Source organism: Oxyura jamaicensis (genome assembly GCF_011077185.1).
Source record: "Oxyura jamaicensis isolate SHBP4307 breed ruddy duck chromosome 9 unlocalized genomic scaffold, BPBGC_Ojam_1.0 oxy9_random_OJ106418, whole genome shotgun sequence".
Lineage (NCBI taxonomy): Eukaryota > Metazoa > Chordata > Aves > Anseriformes > Anatidae > Oxyura > Oxyura jamaicensis.
The window spans coordinates 15,966-43,807 of record NW_023304181.1 but is presented as its reverse complement, the minus strand read 5'-3'; the positions used below and the strand labels follow the sequence as shown (position 1 = coordinate 43,807).

General features: G+C 50.8%; 3 protein-coding genes across 3 annotated transcripts; all 3 read right to left on the bottom strand.

Annotated features, from left to right (window-relative positions):
• Positions 1-980: 980 nt before the first annotated feature.
• On the bottom strand, positions 981-18,429 carry LOC118157668 (ubiquitin-conjugating enzyme E2 G2). Its single transcript, XM_035312084.1, has 6 exons — positions 18,311-18,429; positions 13,590-13,625; positions 13,455-13,500; positions 8,075-8,193; positions 4,859-4,999; positions 981-3,009 (listed from the first exon to the last, which is right to left on the bottom strand). Exons 1-6 carry the CDS (start codon positions 18,351-18,353, stop codon positions 2,897-2,899), a joined length of 498 nt encoding a protein of 165 aa, XP_035167975.1. The 5' UTR covers positions 18,354-18,429; the 3' UTR covers positions 981-2,896.
• On the bottom strand, positions 5,009-27,842 carry LOC118157667 (pituitary tumor-transforming gene 1 protein-interacting protein-like). Its single transcript, XM_035312083.1, has 8 exons — positions 27,654-27,842; positions 26,538-26,590; positions 25,447-25,555; positions 23,742-23,844; positions 23,575-23,640; positions 23,230-23,276; positions 22,952-22,997; positions 5,009-6,713 (listed from the first exon to the last, which is right to left on the bottom strand). Exons 1-7 carry the CDS (start codon positions 27,742-27,744, stop codon positions 22,954-22,956), a joined length of 513 nt encoding a protein of 170 aa, XP_035167974.1. The 5' UTR covers positions 27,745-27,842; the 3' UTR covers positions 5,009-6,713; positions 22,952-22,953.
• LOC118157669 (small ubiquitin-related modifier 3-like) lies at positions 19,042-22,355 on the bottom strand (the record flags this gene model as incomplete). Its single annotated transcript, XM_035312085.1, has 4 exons — positions 19,042-19,753; positions 20,495-20,566; positions 21,856-21,984; positions 22,170-22,355. Coding segments are annotated over 4 exons (450 nt in total), but the record flags the coding sequence as incomplete, so codon positions are not given.

Genomic DNA, 27,842 nt, shown 5'->3' with positions numbered 1-27,842 from the left:
CACACCAAACACAATGAACGTCTCGCATCCCGCTGTGTGTGTTCTGACATCGCTCCTTTTGCCAAGAAAAAAGTGCATGTGCATAGATGTATGTATACACAAAGGCTTTACAAAGGACGTTGCTTGCATTTTTATAGTTTTGTTGGGAAAAAAAGCTTTGTTGAAGCTTTTTTTTATTATTATTATTATTATTGCTATAGAGGCCTAAGGCAAATATAATCCAGGTAAGTTTTGTTTTTTTTTTTTTTTAAGAAAAAGTCTTGAATACTTTACTTGCGTGTAACACCTGTGGAGTTGTGACACTCCCCAAGGAATGTTTTACAGTAACTATTTCAGCTGGAAAAAAGGCAATTGCTCAGAAAATTATTGCTACTGGCTAGTCTTCCACACCTTGCTAACATGAGTCCTCCTTCCAGGAGGGAGAGGATTACGCCTCGCAGGGATGTTACAGCATCGAAATGGCAGCTTTACAAGCCGGACACCAAGGTGTCCCCCAGCTGTAAGGAGCTGTCCCTGCACGGAAACCTTTGTGGGGCAAACCAGGCACAGGAGAGCCCTCCATTTCTGGGGACATTGTCCAGTTCCAACCGAGATTTCTATCTCGGTGTCCTTCTCAAATCGGAGAGCTAATCTCAGCACGTTTTGAGCGGCACACACGGTCATGATTCACCTGTTGCCATAACAAGACTCACAGACATCTAAGGCCAGACACAGAGATCGTAACAAAACCTCTGCGAGAAGCGACCACATCAGCGACCACCAGATTTTTATAGTTTTCTTTGAAATATCAACTGATTGCCATCATTAGAGACAAGGCCTGGAAAGCCCAAGCCACTGCGTCAAGTCTTACACATCTCTAAGCAACCCTGGGGGGTTTACTTGCGTGACAATAAACCCTTCCCCTCCACTGACCCACATCAGAACTGGACTCTTTTGACCGTTGTTTGCCCATAAAAAACACTTACTGAAATACACCGGCATACATTTATAAAAGGAAGAAATACAATCACTTTATTTTCAGTATACAGACTAAATCCCACTGTAAAATAAAGGTAACGAGTGAACACACGTAAGTAAAATACTCCGCGCTTAAAAAGAGCCCGGTCTGGCCACGTCTGCTGAACACATCGTTTGCTGCGCGGCGCAGAGCTCTCCAGCATTGCTTCCAAAAGCGTTTGAGGCACTCCCAGGAGCTACACTTCAACTATCACAATCCAAAGAACCCCTCTCTCTTGCATACAAATGCTACATTTCCCTGTATGCCCTGAAATACTAGTTAGGTACAATATTATCCCTTCCTCTCTGCTCCCAGGTGATGGTGGGTCCTCCTCGCACCCTTACACCAAGGGGAGAAGAAATACTTCTAAAGGGAGGTAAGCTCAGCAAGTTACAGCAATACAAACTCTTCAAAGGTGCAGAAAGATGGCATACTGTGATCTGCAGCACATGAATAGGCGGCACGGACAGCGAGGCGTAAATACAAGTTCTACCCACACGCATGCAAGCAATCGCCTCCGTGAAGCTTTCTGCACAGCGTAACTATGTCCACAGCACACGCTTCTCCTGGAAAAAAAAAAGCCCTTCTTGAATTTAGCCCATTTAAAGCAGCCAACAAAATCTGATTCCACGTGTTATCGATGGCCGTGTTATTGCTTGCAGTAAGTTGAAGGAGATTTGGACTTAAGAGATCCGGTTGCGAAGCACAAAGGTCACCAGCAGCCCCTCATCAGTTTCCCAGCTCATCGCAGCATCTATTTCCCACAACCCGCACACCAGACTTCGGCTACAATACTCTGCAGTTTTAAACAAGCATCTTACCATCCTCTAGAAAACACAACTGAGGTTTTCTCTGACTCCTATTTAAATACATAAGAGCAGTCAGCATCAAGTGTTACAGTTAATTGTACAAAATTCACCACATTGGTTAGCGAAGGCTCATTCACCTGAAAAGCAGGTGACCTGGGCTATCATGGCAAAGGCAAGTCATGCCTAATTTTCTGAGCAGGTATTTCATGTTCCCAGTGGAGCAGGCACGTTCCCACTGAATTGTCAGGCTGCAGATGACCCACCTAGCCACGGTGAACCTGGCCAAAGGTGTTTAAGAATCCAGTCTTTGTATCTCGCGCCTCTAATTGAACGTAAAGTTTACATTGAATGTCTTCAAGAAGCAATAAAGTAGTTTTGGGATTTCTTCGAAGAAAACACTGACTCAAAGGCTTGATACAAATTCACAGTGTAATGTAGGAACACCAGCCTATTCCAGACCACTAGCCAGTCGCTGGTAACGGCCACCAAGACCTTTTAAAAGTCACACGGTGCAAAGCCACTTTCTACATTAAACCACTCTGACTACAACCTTGTTTTACAGCCTCTCTGGCGAACCACACTCTTCAAATCAATTTGAAATGCTGCCTTTAGCTTAGCAAGTATCATAAAATTGACAGATTATTTTCTGCCTACTGCCGCTCCAGGTGCAATACTGCCTGTGTGACTGTAAAACTAATTCTCCTGGCAGGTGACCTAAAACAGCGCCGTTCTCAGACAGCGGATTGGCAGAAGTGGGCTGCAGATTGCAAATCCTCCGAGCTTTCCATACCATGAAGTGAGGTAGCAACAAATAGCCTTTGAAACAGCACTGCCCCAGTATTTCTCCCTAGCAAGAAATCCCTTTCCCCCACAATTTAGTGAGTAAACTAACTCCCACTCTAGTGAGTAAACTCTAAGCCTCTAGGCTTCTCTGGAGCAGCAAAAGCAGAAGAGAAATGGGAAATAAATAATGAAGGATAAGAAGTAGTAGCCCAATAATTTTGCAAAGATTTCCTTTTTGGTACCAGCACTGAGCACTGCTCTTTTTCAGGTGGGGAGAAATACAAAACACTGCAGTCTTTCTGTGAGCTTAAAGTCCAAGTGACTTCTGCACAATCTGCTTGGCAATTTTGTTAAATTGTTCTCTGTCTTCCCGCCACATCTTGGAGGCATCTACGTTGGCTCCACTTTCATCGTTTGGCTCTGAAATGAGAAAGAGGGAAAGGTGGTGGGCAGGCAGGCAACTGAGCAAGACCCTCTTGCTCCTTCAACATCGCCTCTGCGCTGCCGCTTTGCTGCGGCTCGGGCACGCTTCCCCTGCTTGGGATTGCTGAAACACCATTAAAGGAAATCCAGCTGTGGGATTCCCAACCAGTTCTCATTTAAACGATCACAAGAGTGTCAACAGCAAGGTAAGAACTTGTTTTTTTAGGCGAGAAACAAGTGGCAGAGAAAAAAGACAGTTCTATTTTGCTTATGGTCTCAGCCCCTGAGCCCCAGCACGCACATGGACTAACGTGTCGCCAGTAGCGCTGTGAATGGTTCTTAAGACTGCACAGCGCTCCCTGCAAAATATTTTTTCTGGTTCTGCGGCTTCACAGACACAAAGCCCTCACGGAGCGGAGCAGGCCACCCAAACAGGCTCTGTTACTTTTTTGGATGGTTTGTTCTATTTAAAAAAAAAAAAAAAAAAAATCTCCACCATAAAATACTTTCATTTCTGCAACATCTTTCATCCGAGGATTTCAGAGTGCTTTACGAAGTACATTAAGACCCTGTGACTCAAACACTTCTTTTGTGCAGAGGTAAGCTGAGGCACGGGCTCTGTCCAGTTCACGATCAGCACAGAGCAGGACAGCTGTCACAGGATTACACGGGTCACGCAGAACATACTCTGCCCATTTTGCTTCATACACTAGTCCAAATCCAGCACACCCCAGTTCATGGCAGCCACCTTGGGCTCCTGTTTTTCTCAACACAATGCTGATGGTCCACCCTGGAGCTCCAGCCGTCAGGACAGAAGATGCACAAGTCACCCGGTTCGGTAAGATGGGGCTTGCGCTGTCGGCAGAGCCACAGCTGAGAACTTGCCAGCAGCCTGGAAGAAGCTGACAGGTGATGTTTTTGGCTAAATCCTCCGAAAGACACAGGGAAAACAGGATGCCCCATCAGAGATCAAGAGACTAGATGATTCTCCAGCAAAGCAGTCCGGGTAAGGCTGGACCACAAGCCATGCTGCTCCTGGAGGCCCCAGGGAGCCCAGCGAGGTCCCCACCGGGCAGCTTCCCAGCAGCAGGTTACTATCCTGAAGCGCATCTAGTACACGTAAGAGCCCTTTGTGCTTGCTCTTTGTTCAGCTTTGCTGCTTCTAAAACAGTGTCATCATTCAAAACTGACTCTCAGGGACATGCTTTTTTCCTTTTCAGGCAGTTCAGTGGCTCTCTGTGGAAAAAGATCCATCTTTTGGGGAGATGTACATGAGAGATCTGATCCACAGCCCTTGCGGGACTGAGGGGAAGCCACTTAAGAGGCTACAAAAAAACGCTTACCACACCCCTCTTCTCAAGAAGGCTTCCTTTATATCTGGGGTGGCAGAATGGGGTATGTTTCCCATGCTGGCAAGCTAACAAACAGAAATGGAGGGAGCTGGCTGGTGAATCACAGCAGCCATGGACTCCTATTTACCAGACTGATTTGATCTGGCTGGTAACCCTTCAGCTGCTAAAACCAAATCCATGAAGGCTTTGCACAGGAGCAGCTTGAGCCTCAGGACCCACTGCCTGACCATCAACCACCCTGTGCTTGGCTGCTGCTGACCCAGAAGGAACGCTGTGCCGTCACTACAAAGCTGGAAACACTTGTTTACTAATTCAGTCTGATTTTTTTTTCTTTTATTTTAAGAGAATAAAAAAATATGAGGGCTTTAAGAACTCCGGTTCCTGCTGAGCAGTTTAAATGTCTTTTATCAGCTTAACATCAAAAAGCAAGGAGAAGCTCTAGCTCTGCAGCAAGAAGCCATCCGAGCTACTGCTAATAAAACAACAGTCCTTACCTGCCAGCATGCTAACGACTGACAATAGGATCTTTTCCACGCTCTGCACAGGACTCCATCGCTCAGCACTGCTCTCATATCCCATGGGATCATCCCCAGGAGCATGAAGAATAGAGATGCAAACTCTCCCGTCCGGGTAAACTGCCCAAGAAGTACAGAGGATTGATTGTTACTTGGAGGAAACACTTAGCCTCTCCAGCTCTTTAGCACAGATCAGTATTTGGACTTTGCCTTCATATGACTGAAGCTAAAACTTCCCTTTACAAAGGCAAGATGACACAAAAGTTGGAAGACAAAAATCTAGCAAAAACTTCCTTAAACGAGTTTACAAACTTGGGTCGTCTTCACCAGGAGAAGCTCTCTGGGAGCGCTCAGATCACTTAATAACCAATGAGAGGCTCCTTTGAAAAAAATAAGAGCTGCAGCCTGGCGGAACAAGCCAAGTACTGAGGCACACACAGCTCCAGGTCAGTAACCAGTCTTAAAACAAAGGGTAACAGCCTTACAGCACTGAATGTGTGCTGGAGTCCTCCGCTGGACCATGACTGTAAAAAAAAAGTTAAGCCAACATGCTCTGCTGCAGCAGGGAGACAAAAGCGGTAAGGTACAAAGGAAATAATTACTCTTATTTGAGCATTACCCAGCTGCAACCACATGGATTTGCGCCGCTTTTTTGCACTTTTTGCTTAAAGCTCAGCTGCATGAAAGCTCACGGAGGAAAAGTAACCTCAGCTCAGGACGTGGGCATCTTCCCCTCCCAGTTTTAACCTAAGCAACGCGTCCACCTCATACAAGTCCTCCTTTTAGACACTGGACTCCACTGACTTGATCATTAGGACAAAGCAAAGTTGATCAGGCAGCACAGAGAAAATGGGAGTTTGAAATGCTGCTTTAGAAACTTGGTAGAATCCTACGGCATCCCAATGAATTACAGCTTCACCCTGGTACTTTCGGTGCTTCTGCTGCTCTGGTGACCGAACCCATGCCACTGCCAGGAAAAAACAAGTGAGTGACCACTGGAAGCAGTTGTGCTAGTTTCCAGTTCCTTTCACTCAACCAGCTAATGTCTGTACAAGCCTGGGACATGTAAGCACTTTGGAAGGCTTATTGTATTTACACCCCCTCCTGCAGCCCCGGGCTGAGGGCTGGAGCTGGTCTAACCATAGCTGGAAGAGATGAAAACAGCATGTGCTGAATCAGCACTTCTCCCTGCAAGTTAGGAACACATCAGGAGAAGTTAGTAAGTAAGTTAGTTAGTTTCATGTTTTTTTGTGGCATCTCTTTTAAAACAGTTGGATGTCAGCAGCATAAACAAGGCAGAAAAGGCTGATTCCAGTAAGACGTCCACATCTCCCACTTTGTCACTAAACGGTAAAGCAAGATTTTCAATTAATTGCTCCTTTGAAGTTATCTTTGCCAAAGCATCCATGAACATTATTTTAAGCAACAGTAGCTCTGTGATGTCTCTTGTTCCCTCTGCGTATAACTCAAAACTGCAAGGATAATGGAACAGACTTTTCGAACACTTTTCTTCCAATTTCCCAAAGGACAAGGAGCTGTCTATCATTTAACAGAAACAGAACGGAAGCCTGGCTACCAATTTCTACAGGCTTACTGGGTATAACCAGCCCACCACAAACCCACCTGGGAAGATTCAAACGACTGCCTCTGGAGACCTTACATTTCCATTCACATGACCCAGTCACGGAGCTTTAAGAGCTGAGGACTGTACATCGTCTGTGCGCACCAACCCCAAAAGGCAGTGCTCACGCGTGGCACGGCCGCTCTGTAACAGCTCAGGGTCAGGCTGCTTGGGCTTCTCTGCACCCCACTCCTGGCTGTGCTGCAGGCTGGGCACACAAAGCAGCTCCAAGCAGAGATCCTCAAGCCAAGCCCAGAGCTGGACCTGGACCCAGAGCATTGCCCGGACACAGCCCAGCCCCACCAGGCAGTTTGGGTGAATTAGCCCGGCAGGAGCAACATGCTGACGTGACCGTGCTGCTTCCACGTGCCAGGAGCTGCTGCAGACATCAGAGCTACAGAGGTGATGCCAAACTGCCTCAAACACTTTCGCACAGGTCCGCACTGGGATGTGTAGATAGAGGTCTTCCACAGGAGAACAAAAAGATGGGTTTGTTTGTGGACTGAACGGGCAAGAATCTGCGTCAGTAGTGTTTTGAGAGGGGGAGAGCAGAGGAACTTCAAGAAATTGCAAAATTCCTTGGAATGGTATGAAGTAAATGGATGCCCAGCTGAGATCAAGACTGGTGTTACAAGTGCAGGAATATCAGCTGAGAAGGAAACACCAGGCAGGAGGGCAGTGCTTGCCTTTTATTGCTCTCAGGTGGCACAGACCTAATAGCCAAGAGCACAGATCCAGCCCATCACATCTGGGTGATGACAAACAATCTTTACACAAGCCACGTTGATTTAACAGACGTACTAAGTAACAATTTTACCACAAACACCAAGGCTGACTCCAGAAAAGAATGCTCTGTGCTGTGAGAAAGACCTTTATGCTTTTACCTGTCCAAGGAAAAGAGCTGTTAGTTGTAGTCATTGCTACTTTGATTCCTTCTTCTGAAGTCTTAAGAGAAATACAGCTGAGATATTGTCAGTGCTAGAACTGCAGCAAAAGGGACAGCAAAAAAATCTTTAATATTAAAAGCTTGCAAATGTGCCAGCTGCTTGGACAGAGCACTGCCAATGTCAGAACGATCACATCGGAAGTGTTACAAAATCCTCAACTTCAGGTGAAAAAAGCCATGCTGCCAACTAAAGCTGCTTCCAAACTTTGGTCAATATGAGCAGGTTTTCACTTGTTAAAATAACACAGAACTACTTAAATACAAGCTATAGTGCAATACTGGAAAGAGTCGGTATTATTTTACTAAATCCCACATTGTGTGCAAAGCATTCATCTTCAGGCTATTTATTTATTTTACTCAGTTATGAGGATGCCTGGAATGACCTTCACGGCAGTGAAATTGTTGGAAACTTTACTGGACTGTTTATTACCAACAGGTATCTAAGGATTAACGCGGTAAAGGGAGAGCGACCCCAAGAAAGCGCAGCATTGCTGTACAGCTGAACGCTCCTACGGCACAGCTGGGAGTGCCGCTGCTGGTAACAACACCAGCTCTCCCGCTGCCAAAGCCGTTTCTTTAAGGTGCAAAAGCAACCCGTGCCCCTTATGTCCTGCTGCATCACACTCACTGTTTGGATGGAACATCTCGCACGTGAACCTCATCTTCGGAGGACTCAACGGATAGTCGAGTGGGAAGCTCAGAATAGCAGGGAAAACCCCGTACTCGAAACAGGTATCTTCAGGACCCCTAGAAACAGACAAAAAGCTATTCACCCAAGTTTTATATATTTCTTTCACCCAAATTCTTGTCTAGTGAGATGCCTTAGCTTTGGATTATATCATCTGCTCCAGAACACAGAGAGTTAAAACACTCTCACCTCGCACTTAAATCCAAATACAGGGTTTGGGAGGGAAGGGGAAAAAAAAATAAATCAAAGCTTGCACACTAAATTACTAGGAAGGTCACAACATGGCTTAATTAGCAGGGTGTGTCTGGCTATAATTGGAGTATCTGGCTCCAAGGCATGTTCCAGGATTTGAGTGTCTGCATGTCAAGAGAAAGCAGAGGCAGGTGTGGGACTCCTGTGCCTTTGAAGATACTGCTGTGCTGCACAGAGAGAGATGTCAAACGCTGCAGCTTGAAAATAATTGAGAAAACCCAGGAGGATTCAAACTGCCAGTATCGAGCGTAACCACACACAAACACTTCACGCCATCTGATGCAAAAAACACAGCAGTGGTTTGTAACAATAAACACTCAGCCCAGGGACTGTGAATGCTAGGTGCAGGACAACCATGGTTTTTTTACAGACCTATGGTATTTAGTTTTCACTCTCTCAAACGTACACTGAGAAGAACTTCATCAAGGCTCCTGCATGAAACATTCCACCATGAACACAATAAGGAAATCAGAGTACAAATTCAAAGGGCAATCAAGAGAGAATATGAAGACAACTATTTTGCCTTCTCTGCACAAAGCATCTTCGGAAGGTAAGCAAAAGAGTGTATTTAACATGATTGATTCAAACTCGGTGAACCATCTGGAAGTTATAAAGCAAACATGATCTCCCCTGACTGGGAAGATCATGGAATGAGCTTCATCACTTAAAACCTTAGCCAGGGAAACACATGCACTGCACAAAAAGCTTTTCAAACAAGGATTATATTGTCTGGGAAACAAAGTTTATGAACGTATTTATGCCTCCACCTCCCAGCCTGCAAACATATTCTCCATGCCAGAAGGAAAAAAAAATTCTAAGCCAAATGGTCAAAGAGTCCTTACAGCTAAGGCTGCACTGGTAACCTGCAGGAAAAAAGCAAACAAACAAAAACAAAACCAAAAAAAAACACTGAGACTAGCAAAACCTAAAGCCCGAAGAAGTTAAACTTTGGGATTCAACTCAGTTTGGGTTTGACTCAGTTAAACTTTGGGATTCAAAAGACTTGGCTAGTCAATAAATACAAGACTAAAATGTTTTAAACCTGTACACTTACAGCAGCAGGCAAGATTAGAGACACGCACCGACGCAGAACGAAAGCTAACCCATCTCAACCACTGCCGTTCCCTCTCTCGTCTTTTCCATAAATTTAGCCAGGATCCAATATTCACATCTGAGGATAAACCGAATGCATTTTTTTCATGAGCATTTTAATTCCAGCTGCATTTTGAAGGCTCATTGTTGAACTTCTGAGGGTATGTACATACACGCATTGAAAGCTGGTGGGTGTCTTATGTTCTGTTTTGAGAGCAAACACACAGCCTCGAGGGCTCTTCTGTCAAATATGTTAACCCAACAGGCTCCGTTGCAGGCCCTGTAATAAGTGAGCAAACTGCTTTTGTTTTTAATCATTCAGCGCTGCCGGGATCAACTTCAAAGAAATTATTCGAGTTAATCCAAGGCAGCATTTGCAACTATGGAACACCCAGGACAGCGCCACTTTCAACTCACAAAGGACATCACCATGGCCAACAAGGCACAAAGTACAGCATCTTCTGTAGCACTGCCACCTGCTCTGTGAAGATTTCAAAGCACACCACACTTGCAAAGCCTCCATGACTTATGGTATGATTTCCTCTGAGCTGCTACGCCAGCCGGAGGCCAGACTACCGGGTACCCGATCAGGGTTCCCCCAAGAACAGCTCCAGTGGCATCCTTCCCTCTCAGCAGAGAGCCAATAGTCCAGCCCATTAAACAAGCAGTGCCTTAAGCAGTTCTTCTGCTTTCTCAGAAAAAAACTGCTTGAGGCACTGCTTAAGGCACTCATTCTGCACAGCTCGGGACATAAATCTCTAAGAAATACCTCATCCTAAACCTGGTTAAACAAAATCCTGTGAGGTCTGCGAGGCAGGCGGTCTGCATCCTTCCCCCCACACAATGCTACTCTGCGGACTTCACTGAAGGGCTGGGGCACCACTTCTCCTCCAGCACAGTGTCCAGCATCCTCCCAGCCACCACAGCACTTCACCTCCATCACACAAGCCATGTAAACTTACTGGGAACTGACAGAAACGGTTAGGTTGGAGGAAACTCCGAGGGCCATCAGTGCCCACATGGGTTCAACCCTGACTCGGTCACTGAGCACGGTGATGGCAGCAGCCTTTTCTGTCCTGATCACGCTTTTGGTGCTCTCACAGTGCGGCTGCTCCCAAGCAACTGCAGCAAAGAGATCTAAGCAAATTCAAGAAACTAACAAAAAGTTGCATTATTCCTGCAGCATCGGTGCTACGGATGCTGAATCCAACACCAAAAAAAACATTATTAACAACTCTGTCAGCATAACATGAAAATGAGAAACTCTGAGCTCTGTGAGTTCGATGGTACTTGGGCAAGGGGAAAAACACAGCGGTAGCGTCTGCCAAAACAGGAGGGAAAAGCGCATTGACAAGGACAATTAATTCTATAGCCATGGTTTCAAGTACATTTGTGAAGGGCTTCTTATTTGTAAAAAGAAGCTGGAAAAATACCAAAGCCCAGTCGTCAGATGCTGAAAAGGGGAATTCCACACTAAACAAGAGGCATAAGCCTAATTACAGATCTAATTACCTTCCTAGAGAGGGTTTTTATAAGTTTGCTTCAATCTATATAATTTCTTTTTCAAGCGATCTTTAGGCTAACAAAGTTCTTTACAATTATACATTTTTGTGTCTTTGGGGATAAACTTTAATACCAAGGCAAGCTTTCCTATGCCAACCAAAGAGGACCAAACTTCGCCTTGAAACATGAAATTCATGAGCTTGCACAACACAACGCAGCCTGTCGGACCTCACGCAGTGCTAAGGTATTGAGCAGCATTATGATAAACCCTCTCGACATGCTGGGGCTATTTATCATCATGAATAAGTCATCCTGCTGCAAAGACTTTGTTTTCATAAATATTCTAATCCAGCTCCTGTTTGATGTCTTATCATGAAGGTGCATTTCACACCAGGTTCTGAACCTTCACTACTGGGAAAAATTATCACATTGTGTTTGCAATTCTGGATTTAATACATAAGCTTAAAAACTATTCTGTCATTCCGTCATGTCAGTACAGCCTTAACATTTACATTTAACATTTATTCAGCACTGCTGCTGCAGGCAAGAACACCGGAAATACAAATTATTATTACCATTATTTTAAAAAGACATTACATTTTTATTTCATTTTATCTCTGAGCCAAGCTCTTACATCAATCCATTAATCTCTGTAACGTTACCCGACCCACCTCTGGATTGATAAATGGGTGATGTCTTTTTCCCACTTAAGTCTCTGTTTTTTTTCCCCTGTATTTATTTGTGATGATGTACTCTAACTTTATAGAAACTGGGTGGAGAGAAGAAAAAAAAAAAATCTCTTTTTCATTACTATGCTACTTACCTACCTTTTGTATTCCATCTGTCTCAAATTTAAAGTCAACCTTACTTTAATTACCTCATCTGCACTTCTTTCAATCCCACAGTCTAACGCAGCACATTTGAGATTACAAAACATTCAAGAAGATTATCACAAAAATGTAAACAAGTCATTTAGCTTGCTTTCCAGATGTACTCAAATATTTTTACTAATAGAGTTTTGTAAAGAGATGAAAGTAACCCAACATGTTTAGAGTAAACATGCTTCTATTGTACCACAGCTTCAGAATTTAGCAGATCTTAAAATATAATTCTATTATGACACACACACAATACAGAAACCAAAAGCTCCTCCGCCTCTCATTTTACGCTGACAAAGACCTGAAGCTCTACACTCAGCACTTTAAAGGGCTTTCAAGTTTGCAGGCAGCTCCTCTGTTGTTTAAGAATTTGTTATGGGAAACATCAGAAAAAAAAATATTTTCTAGGTAATGAATCAAATACAAAAGTACTTCTGCGTGTCCCCCAGGAAAGCTCTCATCAACCACAAAGTCTCTGCTGCTAGAAGGTATGGATGGACAAGAATTTCCTTCCACATGCCAAGAAGCACATTAAATTCTCTGGGATTTCTGAACTCCAAGCTACGCACAACTTTCTGAACTGAAAGTAGGTACTAGAAAATACGTGTTTTAGAAGAGCGCTAACTACCTGACAGAGAAACAAGAGAAAGCTTCGGCGGTTGCCTAATGTGAGAGGTGTGGGCTGCCATAAGCTACCTATTTCCCCAAAAGGTGTGCATCTTCAGGGGACCGAGCCAGCAGAATCATGACCTGTTTGTCCCAGGATGTATTATTGCTGTGATAAGCAGAGGCATTCACCAGCTCCTCATGTGGATCTGCCAACAAGCAGCGTTCATTCAAATCTCCACTTACCAAGGCCTGAAATAATCAGGAGTCTCAAATTCACAAGTGAGTAGGATCACCCATGCAGCCAGCTTTTGCGGGATAGGTGACACACTACAGCTCGACAGCCTTTTGCACTGCTTGCAGAATCCACAGCGACCAGAGCTACTCACCAGCAGAAGAGCTTATACACAAAACCGCTGCGCGCAAGAGCAGCTGATTCGGGACATTCACAGAATTTTAAAAGATTATTTAAGTTTGTGGGTTTTTTGTTTGGTTGTTTTTTACTTCAACTGCTTTATCAGACCGATTACCTTTCACTTCTCCTACAATAAATTTTAGTACTAAGTAATTTTAGACACTCACCTTTTTCTCCTATCGCCGATAATCTGCCTGTTTCACTCCACTTCATGAGAAAACCTGTCCCGTATTTGCAGTTGAGCAATGCTCCCAACGGGTCTGTGTGATCTACAAGCAATTTATGGTTTCCTACAGTGTTTGTGTATACACCGTATATCCAGTGGAGCCCAAACAATGATTCCTTTAGCATTTGCAAGTTATACATGCAAAGGGTTTCTTATTATGACACCTGCACAACGAATCATCACTTGAGCGCAACACTGCCTCTGCCCAACTGTTTAAATTCCCAATATAATTCTCAGCTTGGATCTGACAAAAAGTTCCCAGCCAAAAATAGGACATGGCTGATGTTAGGCAAAACTAGTAAGATTATTATTTTTTTATTTTTTTAAAACATTCTTCTATTAACTCACATAATCAGAGCTTCCCACTCAAAGAAGTTCTCTTCATTCATAGGACCTGTCAAGAAACAAAACAGAATGGTGCTCAGAGCTACCAGAAGGTGAGGCTCCAACTTGGCAGCGCACAGACTCCGCTCAGCTCCTCACCTGCTACAATCCCTTCTGGTGGGTTCAGGGTCAGCTCTGTGAAAAGAACAAACAGCAGGAGGTTAACACGACCAGCAAGCATGAGCGTTTCAGCGAGTGTTGGGGTCACCATGGCTCAGCACGGAGGCTCCACAGCAAAAACCCTCTGGGAAAAACCTCGAGGAGGAGACCATGGGACGAATCGTCTGGACGTGCTGTACTGGGCAAGACTCCACATCCAGCAGGCCCCAGGATCTCACTGGTGACAATTTAACTTTGCCATGCAAGACGATTTTCTAAACAAAACGATCACAGAATCATAGAAAGGTTTGGGTTGGAAGGGGCCTTAAAGCCTCTAGGTTAACCCCCTGCCCTGGGCAGGGCCCCCTGCCCCCAGCCCAGGCTGCCCCCAGCCCCATCCAGCCTGGCCTTGGGCACTGCCAGGGATGGGGCAGCCACAGCAGCCCTGAGCAGCGCCCCACCGCCCTCTGAGTGTAGAATTTCTTCCTAATATCTAACCTAACATCTACCTTTTTTCAGTATAAAGCCATTCAGGAACACACTCAACCAACGTGAAGAGAACACAGGCTGTCTTCTCACAGCCCCTTGGCACCGACTCAGGGTAACAAACCCCAACACACACACAGCTCATCGAGAGCATCACTTCCCAAGCAGTGGCCCATGGGCTACCAGCACTCACAAAATAACCACAGAAAACTCCCCACGCTTTCTCAGGCACAAAAGAAGAAGTACACAGCCAGGGAAGACAAAAAGTCCCGAACCAATAACCAAGAGGCTTACCCTAATTACTGCTAGGCTATGAACAAAAGCTGCAGGTGATGCTGCACAGAACAGCATACGGATCTTTGCCTGTCAAGGAAAACTTACTGCCAAGGAAAGATGGCAAAATCTGAGCTCACCCAGCTTGCAGTTTGGCACAAACCTTTGGCACAAACCTCCCTGATTTAAGTTCAAAGAGCAGGAAATTGGAGGTCGGTGTCAGGGTGACACACACCCTGAGCACCAGGACAGGGGCATTGCAGAGCTGGTTTTCCACCCTGAGAGCGGGTCTCCAGCGCCCTGCCTGCAGATGTTTTTCGGCACACAGAGAGAGATGTCAAGCCGGGGAGCTCCTGAACTGTGTCTATCTATTGTGGGGCACTCTCTTTAAGGAAAATAATAATAATAATAATGGATATTTCCCGATTTCCTTTGAAAACCTGGGGAGCTTCGCTGTTTCAGCCCCTGTGCTACTGGAGGCAGCATCTGGCAGCAAAGCCAGGGGGCTCTTTACGGTGCTCTCCCTCCGAGAACAACCAGGGCAATGGGAAGCAGGAGGCAAATACCAGTGAGCAAAGCCTCCGCAGTGCTGGAAGTTCAATTCTCCACTCCTTCTCATCCCTCCCCTTGGGGACAGGTGAAGGAGGTTTCCATCCGGGAGGACCGGAGGCAAAGCACCGGCAGTGAGCGGGCACAGGAGCTCTGCCTGGGAAGAGCTGCTGGTCAGTTAGGAAGGAAAAGGCCCTTCTACATGTGCACGGTCACACCCTCCCGGGTGATTTGTTAAAAGCTCTCTCTCTAAAGGAGATCGGGAGCACTGCTTTCAAGAACTACAAAGCATGACCTGCTCCAGCCCTGCCACTGCTTCTAAAACAGAAGCCAAACAAGGGCAATCCTAGAGGAATGCTGGGGGGGATTTTTTCTGATTATGGCAGCACGCAGCAAAATGACCGCAGTCGGTGGTTGTTTAACCTTTCCCTGCAGAAAGCCTCCTGAGGAGTTGGAAATGGAAGTGGCCAAACACTGGAACAGGCTTCCTAGAGAGGTGGTCGGTGCCCTGCGCCTGGCAGCGGTCAGGAGGCACCTGGACAGTGCCCTCAGCGATGTGCTTTACCTGCTGGTTACGGTGGGGCGGCTGGAAAAAAGGATAAAGATGGGAAACCAGAAGAGGAATCCTAAAAACAAACAAACAAAATAACTTTGAAGGGCCAAAGGGGAAGACGGAGAAAAGTGTCTGTGGAGAACAAAGGGGCAGCAGAGGCACGAGGAGAAGCAGAGGCTGGCAGGTTAAGACGCTGGCCATTTACACATCAGCAGAGCCACTTTGGGGTGTCACAGGGAGTCTGGGTGGCTGGAGAGCCTTCTGTTCACACACATGTGGTGGGTGCATGCTGGAGGAGCCCGTGGCAGCGCAGCCCACCAACCGATGCAGAACAATGTCTCTCTTCAGCGCTGGGAGCACTTGGAGCCGTTTCCAGCTTCGCATCCTCCACAAGGCATCCCGTTTGGTTCGCGTGGCGGTTTTGCTGCACACAGTCAGGGGGTTCGCGTCCAAACCCAGACACAATGAAGTCCCAGCTTGCAGCAGAAGAGCGAAGCCTTACTTGAAAGCTTTGCTTTTAAGTCGAGTCTGAATGAAAGGCAGAAGCTGGCACAACCGGAGCGCAGTGCTTCTGCTAGGGACTGGGGGCAGATCTGGGTGCTCACACCACTGATAGCTCCCTTCTCATTCTGGTGCTCGCTGGGGAGTACAGGCTGACACCTCAAACAACAGGAGAGCTGAGAACAGCTCTACCTTCTTGTCGGTGGGGTTAAACAGAAGGACTGACTGTATCACTAAGAGAGAAGTCCAGCAGCATGCCTGCTGCAAGCTGTATCCATTTAGCATGTCCCCAGGGTGACTGAGCACACAAAGTTCAGCAAATAGTACAGGCACGTTCCCTCAGCACCTGAGGTGCCTGAACCCAGAGCCCTGCTTTGCAAGAAGCCCCGTTTCCTTCTCTCCTTTCGACTCACCACCCGACCACACACGGCAGCCCTGTGCCTGCCACCTCCCTCGCACCCAGCCAGGCGCTGGTTGGGGGGCTCAGGCGCGAGACCCCAGGAAGGGCTCTGGCTGCAGGGGGCAGCTTGGTGCCCATCCACCCAGCCAAGGTCACGTCTGGAAGCAAGCTCTCGGACTCCAGCTCGAGCCTGTAACCCATTTTAGATTGAAAGCATCCAGATGGTGATAAGTTATCTTCATGATCTTGTAGCAAGGAAATGATAAAGGCAGAAGCAGCAGGTTCCCACCTCTTAAGTCTTACAAGCTCCTACTGAGACTGTATTTTTTTCAGGCTGTGATACTATTAAATATTCTAAATTTAGAATTAATAACAAAGGGATTATGGCCTTTCTTATACCTGGTTTCTGAAAGCTTTATCTCAATTAGTTTTATGATGCATAAAAATGCTTGAATAAATAAGAGACAGCAAAAAGTCAGACTCTAAACACGTAAACAACGTTCTAAACAAGGACAAAAAATAAATCTCATCGGTGCTCAGAGCCACCTTCCTTCCATCTCTGCACAGAAGGGAAAACAATGAGGTTTCAGAGCATCTCCCAGATGCAAGTAAGGCTTTTGGGTTCCAACGGGCTGAAACTTCTCCCTGCACCAAACATTTTTCACCCATGGTAAAAATAAACAGATTCAGAGATGCACGCAGGGAAAATTAAAGGCCAAAGCTTAAAGTGTGTATGCACACACAGAGAAGCAAAGGGGCCAATCCTCAAAGCCTTCCCCTCTCCAGCACTGTGCCGGCAGGGCAGAAACCAAAATTTCTCGTTTGCTTCTGTACCGCAGGTGTCCAGAAGCAGAAGCACCGTCTCCTCAGCCACCACGGCTGGCATTCACTTCTCACAGCACTGTGTTTTATTACTGTTGGGAAAGGGTTTGGAAAGGAAGATCACAAACAAGATGTTATCTCAGTTCATGATAAGCGCTACGTTGGGAAACTATGCAGAGAAGCCTCACGTGACGTCTGCCTGTAGCATTCATTAAAACTGGTTTCGATGCTGTTTATTTAGCATCACTCTCCCCTTAATAATTCATTCATACAGGACATTCAAGTTAGATCTCGGAGCCTCTCAGAAACAAAGGATCAAAAACGCTGCAGGGACTTACATAAGAGAAAAGACAAAAGCAAAGTCAAGTCTTTTGGCAGCTGGCTTCCAGGCCGGCGGCTGTGGACCACAGCAGAAATCTGCGGGTTCCTCGGGCGCGACGTAAGCACGCGTCTCACCTGCAAGGCGGCCCCAGGCCAGCTCAGAACGGGCCGTGCAAAGCTTTGGGTTGGAGTCCAGCTCTTACAGCCCGATGCCAACCTCCACCTACCAAATGAGCCTTTTTTCCCCGTTCTACCTCCTCTCCTTATGTAAAAGGCCAGAATCTGAAAGACCAAAACCAACTGGGCAAACGAAAAAGGAAGCTGTGTATCTTTTCGAAGAAACTCACCTTTGGACACCTCGCAAGCACACTAGGAAGCGGACCGCTCGCGCTAGCAGGAGCGCCCCAAGAGGGCCCCATCCCCGGGGCGCCCCGCAGCAGCAGCGGGCTCCCGGCTCCCTCTGGCGGGGCGCTGCGAGCACCGCTGGCTGACACGCCGCATTTCTCCAGCCGCCGCTGCCTGCGAGCGACAGCCCGTGCGATTTTTACACCAACAAGGCCACGCCAGCCCTCGCCGAGGCCTGGTTTAAACGCTTTCGCCAGCCGCTGCTCTGTGTTTGGGGTAACAAAGCCGTGTGACGGAGGCCTCCTTGGCCTCTGAAACGTAACCGGGCAAAAAACAAGAACTGTCCCCCTCGTCCGGGGCTTCCTGAGCGGGGCCGGTGGGGAGAGCCCCGGAACCCCCCGGGCCCCCCCGAGTTGCCGCTGCTCCGCGGCCCCGGCCGCCCCCACCTTCCCCCCCCGCCCCCCCACTCACGCTTGTACTCGGCCATCAGCCGCTTCAGCGCCGTCCCCGCCATGACTCCGCCTCTGTGGTGCGGGCAGGGCCCTCCCAGCCGCGCGGAGCAGGCGCAGAGCGAGCGGGGCTCCGGCTGAGGCCAGGCCGCTGTGGAGGCCGAGGGCCGGGGACGGGACCCGGGGGGTGGCGGGGACACGGGCACAGGGCTGCGGGGCGGCCCGGCCCGGCCCAGCACGGCCCCCGTGAGAAGTCGCTTGGCACGGACGTCCCACTTCGCCGGGGCTCAAACTCGCACGGACCCGTTTAAAGTTTAAGTTTTGGCAACGCAGTGGGAATTCAAAGCCTGGCTTGGTGTTTCGTTGGGTTTTTAAAAACCAAAACAAGCGTGTGTCCTCGCCTACCAGGTTCTCGGCAGCTCCACACACACAGCGTGGTGGCGTTACAGGCTTCCCTCCCCACTTACAGACCAAGTTTCTCTACCAAAAAGCAGCGTTAGAGAGACCTGCACCCACGTCTCTCCAGTACCCGCTGAGACACGAAGACACTGCTTCTGGAGACGTACAAACAGGAGCAGAAGAGTAGTTACGAATTCTGTCGGTCGTTTAGCAGACGGACGAGGTTGCAGTGAGAGGCTTCTCTTCATAAACCTGCACAACAAAACACCCCGCAGCTCTGTCACGAGCATTAGTTTGGGCCCAGCTGCTCTGATAACTCCACTTCTGACAATAATTCACGACGATTCTCATGACTGCATTAAAAAAAAAAGTATATTTCAGGCGACTTTTATCAAATCATGGTCACGCGCATGTAAATCTGGAATATTTCAAACTGACTCTATACTAAGCATCGGATCTGCACATACAGACCTCGTGTCATAGGCTTAACATCTCTGAAGGAACTGTTTGCAACACACTAAAAACTTGAAATCAGCATCTTTTTCCTTCTCTTAGGCATATTATAAAAGGAAACTTTTAAGCTCTTGATTAGCAAGAAAATATACTGAATTATTTACAAGATTAGAATTAAACAAAGGGGCAAGACCGACAACAGCCAGGAATGAACAGTCCATGTCTTAAAACATGGATGAATATTTAGGCCACAGGTTTAAAGAAAAAAAAAAAGTTAACAGCAGATAGACAACGTATATTACTTAATATGAACTTAAATCAAATTGGCCCAATTGAAAATATAGATTAATCCCTGCAGATACTGTTTTGACTTGCACACGCAGTACGTCAAAGACAACAAGCAATTTTGGTAAATGTCCTCTAAAGTTTAGAAGTATCCTCTGTGATTGGCATGTTCATTTGTTTACTATTTAATAGCAAATCCAAAACCAGATGAGAGTGAGGTGCGATGAGGATCCTTAAACTCCTCTTCTCAAAAGGATGGCACGTCTTAACACACTCCACCTGTCTGCTGTTGGAACACATCGATAGTGTCTTCATCTTCCATCTCCAGCTGTTAATTAACCAGAAAACACAGGACTTTAAATTCACAACCACACAGGTACAAAAGCGCTCGGATCTCTACCCCGACCAGTACCAAGAATTGAGCATTTAAGGTGTGACCTTAACGCTATGTCGAACCCCTTCCAGCAGTCTCTCCAGGCAGCATCGCCCCTGCAGGACTGCCCAATGTGTCTCAGACAGCTGCAGGCAGAGCCCGCTTCAGGAACCTTGGCCACCTTCAGGAACCTTGGCCACCTGCAGCACCCCCAACGCCAGAACAGGCTCTGGAGCTATGCCTGTCTCTCAGGCCATGCTCAGACGTTTACTGTCTTCTACAAGAAATCACCTCAGCCAAGTGTTTCTTCTATTCCTCACCTCAGGCTTTCTCAATACAAGAAGCTCCCCAAATTCTCAGCATTACCAGAGCTGACAGCAGCGGGGCATTTAGCTTCAGTCCTGGCTCTCATCAGGCCAAAGCAGAAGCGGGACAGAGCTGAAAACTCCAGCACCTCCCTGGGTTGCTGCCCACAGCAGCACTCGGCACCAGTTTGCTCAGCACCAGCGCTCAGACATCTTCTGCCCCCAACACCCATCGGTGACAGAACTCAAAGGGACAGGACGCTTTAGACAAATTATTTTGAATGAGCCAAACATGAATTATTTGAGAATCATCCTGATTCCAAAACCCTTTGACCTGCATGCAGCCAGCAAAGTATTTTATAGCAATTTCCAGTACACGTGTTTTTCGTACCTGTGCAGGTGTGTCTGCTTCATTGATCGGTTGTCCATCAAATCTGAATCTAATCTGCCTCATTGACAAACCCTGCAAGTTCAGAGCAGTTAGCGTGAGAAACCTCACTTCAGCTTTGGAATCCAAATAAAGCATTTAGTGATTTACTATCAGGAGAGATGTTAACAAAGGTAAGGCTGAAATGAATAGGAAACTTAATGCATCTACTGTGCTGCATGAACTGAGGAAGCAGAACTGTCAGGCAGCTGCTGTCACAGCGAGGACTCGATACGGAGCCACAGGTCTGGCACCCGGTTCTGACCCAGCATGCAATCCTGCTCTGCAAGGAACAAATACCAGAAGGCAACGGAGAACAAGTAACGTTTAACTTCAAGAAGGGCTGAAAGAATAAAGTGGAAAGCCAAGGAAGGAAGTATCATCCAGACGTGATGTTAAATTTGAAAAGAGATCAACCAGCGAACGGTTCTAGATAGCCTCGTAGGACATGGCAATGAGGAGGGCCAATTGTTTTTCGTGCAGGGAAGTACGAGTATGTGCAGTTCACTCAAAAGAAAACACTTCCAAAAAACCTAGAAAGGCTACCTCTTGGTGCAACTGCCTGCCAGCACCGACTGCCCATACCTGAGGCAAGTTTTTGACTCACGCCAGGCATTCACTCCCAGTTCTAGTCCTTTATCTTCTGACGAAAAGAGGAACCGTGAAGCATTTAAGGAAAAAAGAACTCCCAGACCACCATGCAGATTTTTACTTGCATGCTTTGTTAGAAACATGCTAGAGTTCCTAATGCGAGACGTTTACAGTTAAGTCTCGCTTTTAAAGCCTAAGCTGAGTTCACAACTGAATGCAGTTTCTAATCATGTGGTGCAGCCTTCGTTCCCTGCCTCAGTGAGCTAGGTCTTTGCTTTGCCCTCTAAAACTCTTGGAAACCCCTCTGCTGTCCAGCCTGCTCGTCCTTACCAACAGCCACACAAGCACAGAAGCTCTCCGTGCATCTCTGAGGACCCCTTGCATTTAGCTCATTCCCAGCCTGAGCAGACATACGCTGCAGCAGGCACAGGACAGGGTGCAACGTACGCCTTGAGGAACCAAAGAACACCACGTGTGACAGCAAAGGAGAGATGCCTGCAAACTGAAACTCGCTCCACACGCTCAGAGCCTGGATAAAGCACTCCCAGTGCGCTACAGGCAGCCCCGAGGGACTGCCAGCCTCCTGCCCGGGGCAGCCTGCAGCCACCTGCAGCACTGCCCAGTCGAAGCCGCGCAGCGGGCAGCAAAAGGGATGTGCGAGGAGGAGGAGGAGAAAAAGATCGCGAAAGAAGCGGTGCCAGGGGACAACCCGTCCGCGCGCACGCCGCCCGTACCTGCCTCTCGCAGTACGCCTTCATCAGCTTGCTCAGCGGCGTGTGCCTCTTGATCTTGAACTGCACCACGGAGCCGTCCTGCCCGGCCACCTTCAGGTTGATGTGGTCGTTCTCCGTTTTCACCCCTTCCTGCGGGGAGACAACGCCGTGAGAACACCGCGCGGGGACAGCGCGGGGCCCGCAGCCGGTTTCCCCCCCCCAACCCCCAGGAGCCCCCCGGGGCCGGGCGGGGCGGCAGCTCCCGCCGAGAGGGCCCGGCCCCCGGTGCCCGGCGGAGGGGCCCCAGCCCCGCGCCCGGCCCGGCCCCGCCCCACCCCGGGCTTCTCCACCCCGACTGGGGGGGGGGGAGGGGGGGGGCCGGGAGGGGAGGGGGGCAGGCGGGCACGCGCTGAGGGGAGCGGCCCGCGCTCGGGACCCGCCGCCGCCGCCGCCAACCGCCCGCGAGAGCGCGCCCGCGCCTCGCCCCTCCCCTCCCCCCCCCCCGCGCCATTGGCCGCCCGGCCGCGTCACGTGGGAGGCGGCTGGCACGGGCGCGCGCACGGCCACGCGGGGGCGCGCACGGCGGAGGGGCTAAGGCGCTGCGCGCCCAGGCGGCTATGGAAAGTGCGTCACGGGAGGCGTGGTCATCGCCACGAGGGCGTGGCCTATCCCCAGCCCCGCCCCCTCCCTTGTCACGGCCCCGCCCCCGTCCCCGCCCCGCGCCCCCCGGCCGGGCTCGCAGCAGGCAGGCGGCGCTGGGGGCTGGTGAGCAGCGGGGCTTTAATGCGCTTCTCCGGCTCGCAGCCGCCTCCCCCGGCACTGCCGGGACAGGCCCGGAAAGGCACCGCGGGGGGCACGGCCCAGGGACGGCCGCGAGGGGAGCCCGGCACCGGCCCGCCTCGGCCCCAGCCCCCAGGGACGCGGCGGGGAGCGGGCCGGGCAGGGACACGGGGAGGCTTCGGCCCTCCCCGCGGGCAGGGCTGCGGCTGGGCCGCCACCGCAGCGGAGAGCGGAGCCGGGGGAGCGTCGGAGGGGGAGCGGCGTCAGCCAGCCCCGGGACCGGCACCCTGGCGCTGTCCTCCTGGCGGCTGGCAGCCGAGTCCCGCGGCTCTGCAGAGGCTAGTTGTCAAACTTGGCGTAGGGGTTCTCTTCTTTGAACAGGCCTAGGAGAGAAGGGAGACCCACTGAGACCCCCAGGAGCAGCTCACCCTCCAGCCCCCGCCACCCAGAGCTCCAGGGGACAGCTCTTTGTCACTCGCACGCCCCTGGCCTGCTCCCCTGGGGCTGCAGGTCCTGGTGTCTCTTCCCGGCAGACCGGCTCTGTCACCCTCCCATCACGGCACACCGTTACCGGATCTAGAGCTTAGCAGAAGACACCAGCACGAGCCACCGTACCGTATTTCCTTCGGATTTCATCGTGCCGCGACTTCATCTCTGCTCTCCTGCAGACAGGAAAGGAGCCACGGGTCAGCAAACAGCACAACAAAGCAGGAGGAGCTCCTGCCTCCCTCCCAGGCTGGGGAGCTCCAGAATCACAGCTTTGCCCAGGGCCAGTGCCACAGGCTCGCAGCCTCCCCTCCACAGACATGAGTGGGCCTCTGGGATTTTCGGGTGGATGCACACCCCCACCACGATGGTGCACCCCCAGGTCCCAGCAGGGGCCCTGCTCACGGTGCACACCCCCACACCAAGCACACCACACGGCACAGTGCGGCACTTGGTGCGGCAGCGTGGCCTCACCTCTCTTCCTGGCGCACCCGCCTCCGCTCCCGCTCCCGGGCTGCTCGCTCGTCCTCCTTGTCCGGCCTGGCAGAACGAACAGCCCGTCAACAACAGCCCACAGCAGCACCTTAGCTGCTCTTCAGGAAAACTGGGAGCAGCCCCCTTACTCCCCCCCTGATACTTGCTTTTTGCTCTTTTTCTTGCAACAGCAGCAGCAGCAGACACCCAGCATGATAAGGATCATTCCTCCCACCACAGACATTGCAATGATCAGGGCTTCAAAGTTCACTGCAGGATGCAAGGAAAGACATTTAGCACACAAATACACAGCTGCCGGGAAGTCGCAGTGTTTGGGCCACGCAGGAGCTCCAGTTACTGGACTCGAGGCATGCAGGAGTGCCTGGGGGAAAGCAAGACAGGCGTTATTTCTAGGTGCAATAGACCCAGACCCCAGACCCAAAGCGCTTTGGGCTTTCTTCTTGGTGTGGCTCTGGCAGCCAGCCCCACATCACATGCCCAGGCAGGGCATTTCACCAGGGATCTGGGAGAGCAGCTGGCAGCCAGAGCATCACCTCTGTCCCCAGGTCCCAAGTTGTCCCTCACCAGTCACCCAGGAACAGTCAGGTCCACAGGCTGATGTCCAGGTAGGGCTTTGAAAGAGCCAGCGTTTGAGAGCTGACTCAGCAGCATTGCCTTCCTGATGTGCAAGGTCAAGTTTTTATCTGGCCAGCTGCTCTGCAGCAAAACCAAAAGCCAAACACTGGAAATCAGCAGTGGCAGGCAAGACAAAGCTAACGAGACTGCTCACTCCAGAAGGGAGGTTTCTCCACCGGCACGGGTCTGCAGCAGCGCCTCTGGAACACGTGGCTCTGTGGGGTGAGCCCAGCCTTCGTGTCACCCCTGCCCTGCTCACTCCTCTGCCTGATAACAAAGGCTGGAGTCCCACACCATAAATGCAGGCACATTTGAGAGCTAATCTCCTGCAGGACTAATCTTCTCTAAAGCTAGTTCTGCTAGCTAAGGAATGTGTTCTTCCACAATGAGGCCTTTTATTGAGGCTACTCGCATACAAACTCGTATTTCAAGGTCTTACACAAGTCTCAGAAACTGATGTTCACAAAGCAGACATTCTCTCTGCGTGAGGTGTGGGAGCAGTTTTCCCTCTGCAGGTGAGGAACCCAGCCTCCGGAACAATAGCTCACTGTGACCACAATGCAACTTCCCATGCATCACAGGTACAGGTGAGAGAAACCAAGCCACATCTTGTTTCCTGATGCTTCACCACCCAACACCTGGGACTTGTCCCAGCACAAGCACACAACCTTGGTCTGAACAAGTCCTTTCTCCAGAGAGCCACCAAGCAGGAAACATTGCCAATTAAGCATCAGCCAGAAAAGCCCCTGGAGATGACTTGGCTCCAGGTGGTTCATGTGGTGCTAGTTCTGGAAGAGAATACTTTCTCAGGTGGGTGAACTCGAGGAGAAGCCACCTCACTGTGCTTCCTGTAGCCCCCACAGACCTGAGAGCCTGCCGGGGACAGCAGGCACAGCACCGAGGGACAGAAGCAGTGCAGGGAGCCACGTGCTGGGCTCAGGGCAGAGCGGCTGTTGCAGAGCTCAGGTGCGGGTGTGCTCACTGTGCACTGCGGAGCCGCTGCCCACAGAGTGCCCTTGGTCCTCACCACATCCTGAAGCCCAAGGACCACACCAGGAGCAGTGCAGGGGTTGCTCCCGCCAGAAGACGGGGCACTGCTCCCACTCACCTTTCTCACCTGATGCCCGAGGAGCCCCCAGTGACTTTGGTGGGTCACTGCCACACCGGCAGCAGCAGCCCTGGGCTGCTCAGCACCAACTGCTGAGGCCCAGCGCTGCTCAAGCCCCAGGCACTCACCCCAGCAGACTCCCCAGCGCGCAGAGCGGAGCTCGCACAGGTCGGCCGGTGGCAGGATCCGCCGCACAGGGTATGGCATGCACCGCTTGCTGCTGACACACCACAGGCACTGCAACACACAACAGCATGGTGTCACATTGGGCAGCAGCACTGCCAGGTAGCCAGGCTTCAGTCTGCTAGCCACCGCTGACTCCTGAGTGCTGGGGCTGCCCGGCCCAGCAAACATATCAGGTGTTCTGGGCCAGCGCAGCGCACAGCGGGTCCTTGCACCAGGAGAGGCAGGTGCAAGGAGTATGGAGTTCCAGAGCAAGTTAAGATGCTGAGAACATTTCTCCTGGCTTGCAGGAAAGCACTAATCAGTAAGCTCTGCAGTTCTGGGGGGACAGGAAAGCCTTTGAAACAAGGCATTTGATGCAGAACTGCTGGAACAGAAGATGTCCGTGTGCCCTCGCTCGCCAGCCCCAGCCACTTGGCTGCCCACAGCCCCCAGACTTCGCTGCAAGCTCTGCCCTGAGTCCAAGCCTGCTGACACCAAAGATGAGCAGCAGACAAGGCCCGCAAGACGGGCACACAGCTCTCGTCCATCCAGTGCCACTGACCCCACAGCCTGCTGGCCCACCCAACCCCACCACGTGTCCAGGACAGGGGCTGCATACAGCCATGTGATAAAAGCCAAAGGGAAACCAACTGTTTACTGGAAAGCCTCAGTGGGAAGAGACTCTGGGAAGAGCCTGACTTCCTGCTACATGCGAGGCAACCAACAGAGCTGGGTCCAAGCTGCTCCATCAGCAAGCACAGCCCAGCAGGCAGCCGGGTCCTCCTGCGCCCAGGAGACACACCTGCCTGCAAGCAGCGTCCTGCATTCCTCGGAGGAGCTCAGCAGTTCAGAGATGACTCAAGAAGCAGACAAGGAAGCTAGCAGTTCCTAGTGACCTCGCCCCAGAACGCTGAGGGGCATTTGTCTTCACTGCAATGGGCAGGGACGATGGAGCCCCTTCACCCCGAGGGGGAAGCAGCTCCTCCGAGCCACCTAAAACGTGTGCTGTGCTTGCAGCTCTTTGGGAGAAATTATGGTTACTTCTGCTACTCACCGTGACGTTCTTCAGGCACTCTTCACAGCTCCTGTTCGTGTACTGGTGGCAATCTGCAGAAAAGGAAAGGACACCTCAGGACCATGAAGAGCTTCTCAGCACACCCCAGAGCCTGCTCCGGTCCCTGGCTCTGCAGGGGCCCAAGCCCCATGGCACCGGCCACAGTGCATTTTAGCGCTCCTGTCAGAGCTGCCAGCCACCAGACTCAAAAGGATGTGACATCCTCGGTGTCTGACACCCTCAGTGTCCCCACCTACGACACCACACACCTGTCCAAGCCCCCACAGAGCCGCAGCTTGAGAGCACAGACATGGGGAAGAGGCTTGAGGCTGCGGATCATGGACCCGGGCCCCCTCGCACAGCCACCCAGCAGGCAGGGACAGCTTGTGGGAGCATCCCACCCGCTGCCAGCCAAGGCACAGCACCCCCAGCACCACCCCGACCCGGGGCTGCTGCAGGTCCCCGTGCTGAGCCCCAGGGGAGCTCCAGCTCCCCACAGGCAAGCGTCGGAGCAGGGTTGTGTTTTCCCTTCCCAGCTGGGAGGAAGCCCCAGCTGTGACCCGCCGCCCGTCACATGCTCCGCACGGAGCCCTCCAAACAACCAGGCAATTTATTAACGCGGCTCCTCAGATAAGGGCGTTTGTGCGCCACGGAGAGGCTGAGATTGCAGGCCCTGTGCCGCATCCGAGATGAGCTGGGGCACCATTTCTCCAGCCGAGGCTGGGCCACCTCCGACTTGTTGTTTACGGAGAGTTTCTGAACAGCCCTCTCACACCGCGGGACGCCATCAGAAAGCGAGAAGAGCGCCTTCACTTTCCATTGCAGCTTCATTAGCTCCGCTCTCCCAGGACCCCCAGCTCTGCTACCCCTGAACCCTGCTCTTACAGCCCCGGGGGAGCAGCCCGGGATCCAAACCCCGGGACTTGGCCGTGCCCTTTGCCACCACCGCGGCTGCAGCCCCCAAGGGACGGGGACGGTCCCGCGGGACCCCCGCAGCTCCCCAGCACGGGCTGCGGCTTCTACCGGTGCCGGAGCACGGGAAGGGGCGCCGGGCGAGGCCGGCACCGGGACGGACACGCGTGGGACCCCCCCACGGCCCCGCGGGACCCCGCTCACCTCCCGCCGCCTCCTCCTCGCCCCGCGCGGCCGCGGGGAGCAGCGCCAGGGCCAGGGCGGCGCAGAACCGGAGCGCCCGGAGCGGGGCCATGGCGGCAGCGGGACAGGGACCGGGGGAAGAGGAAGAGGAGGAGGAGGAAGAAAGGGCCGGGGACCGCCGCCTTTGTAGGGCCGGCAGCGGGGCGGGGG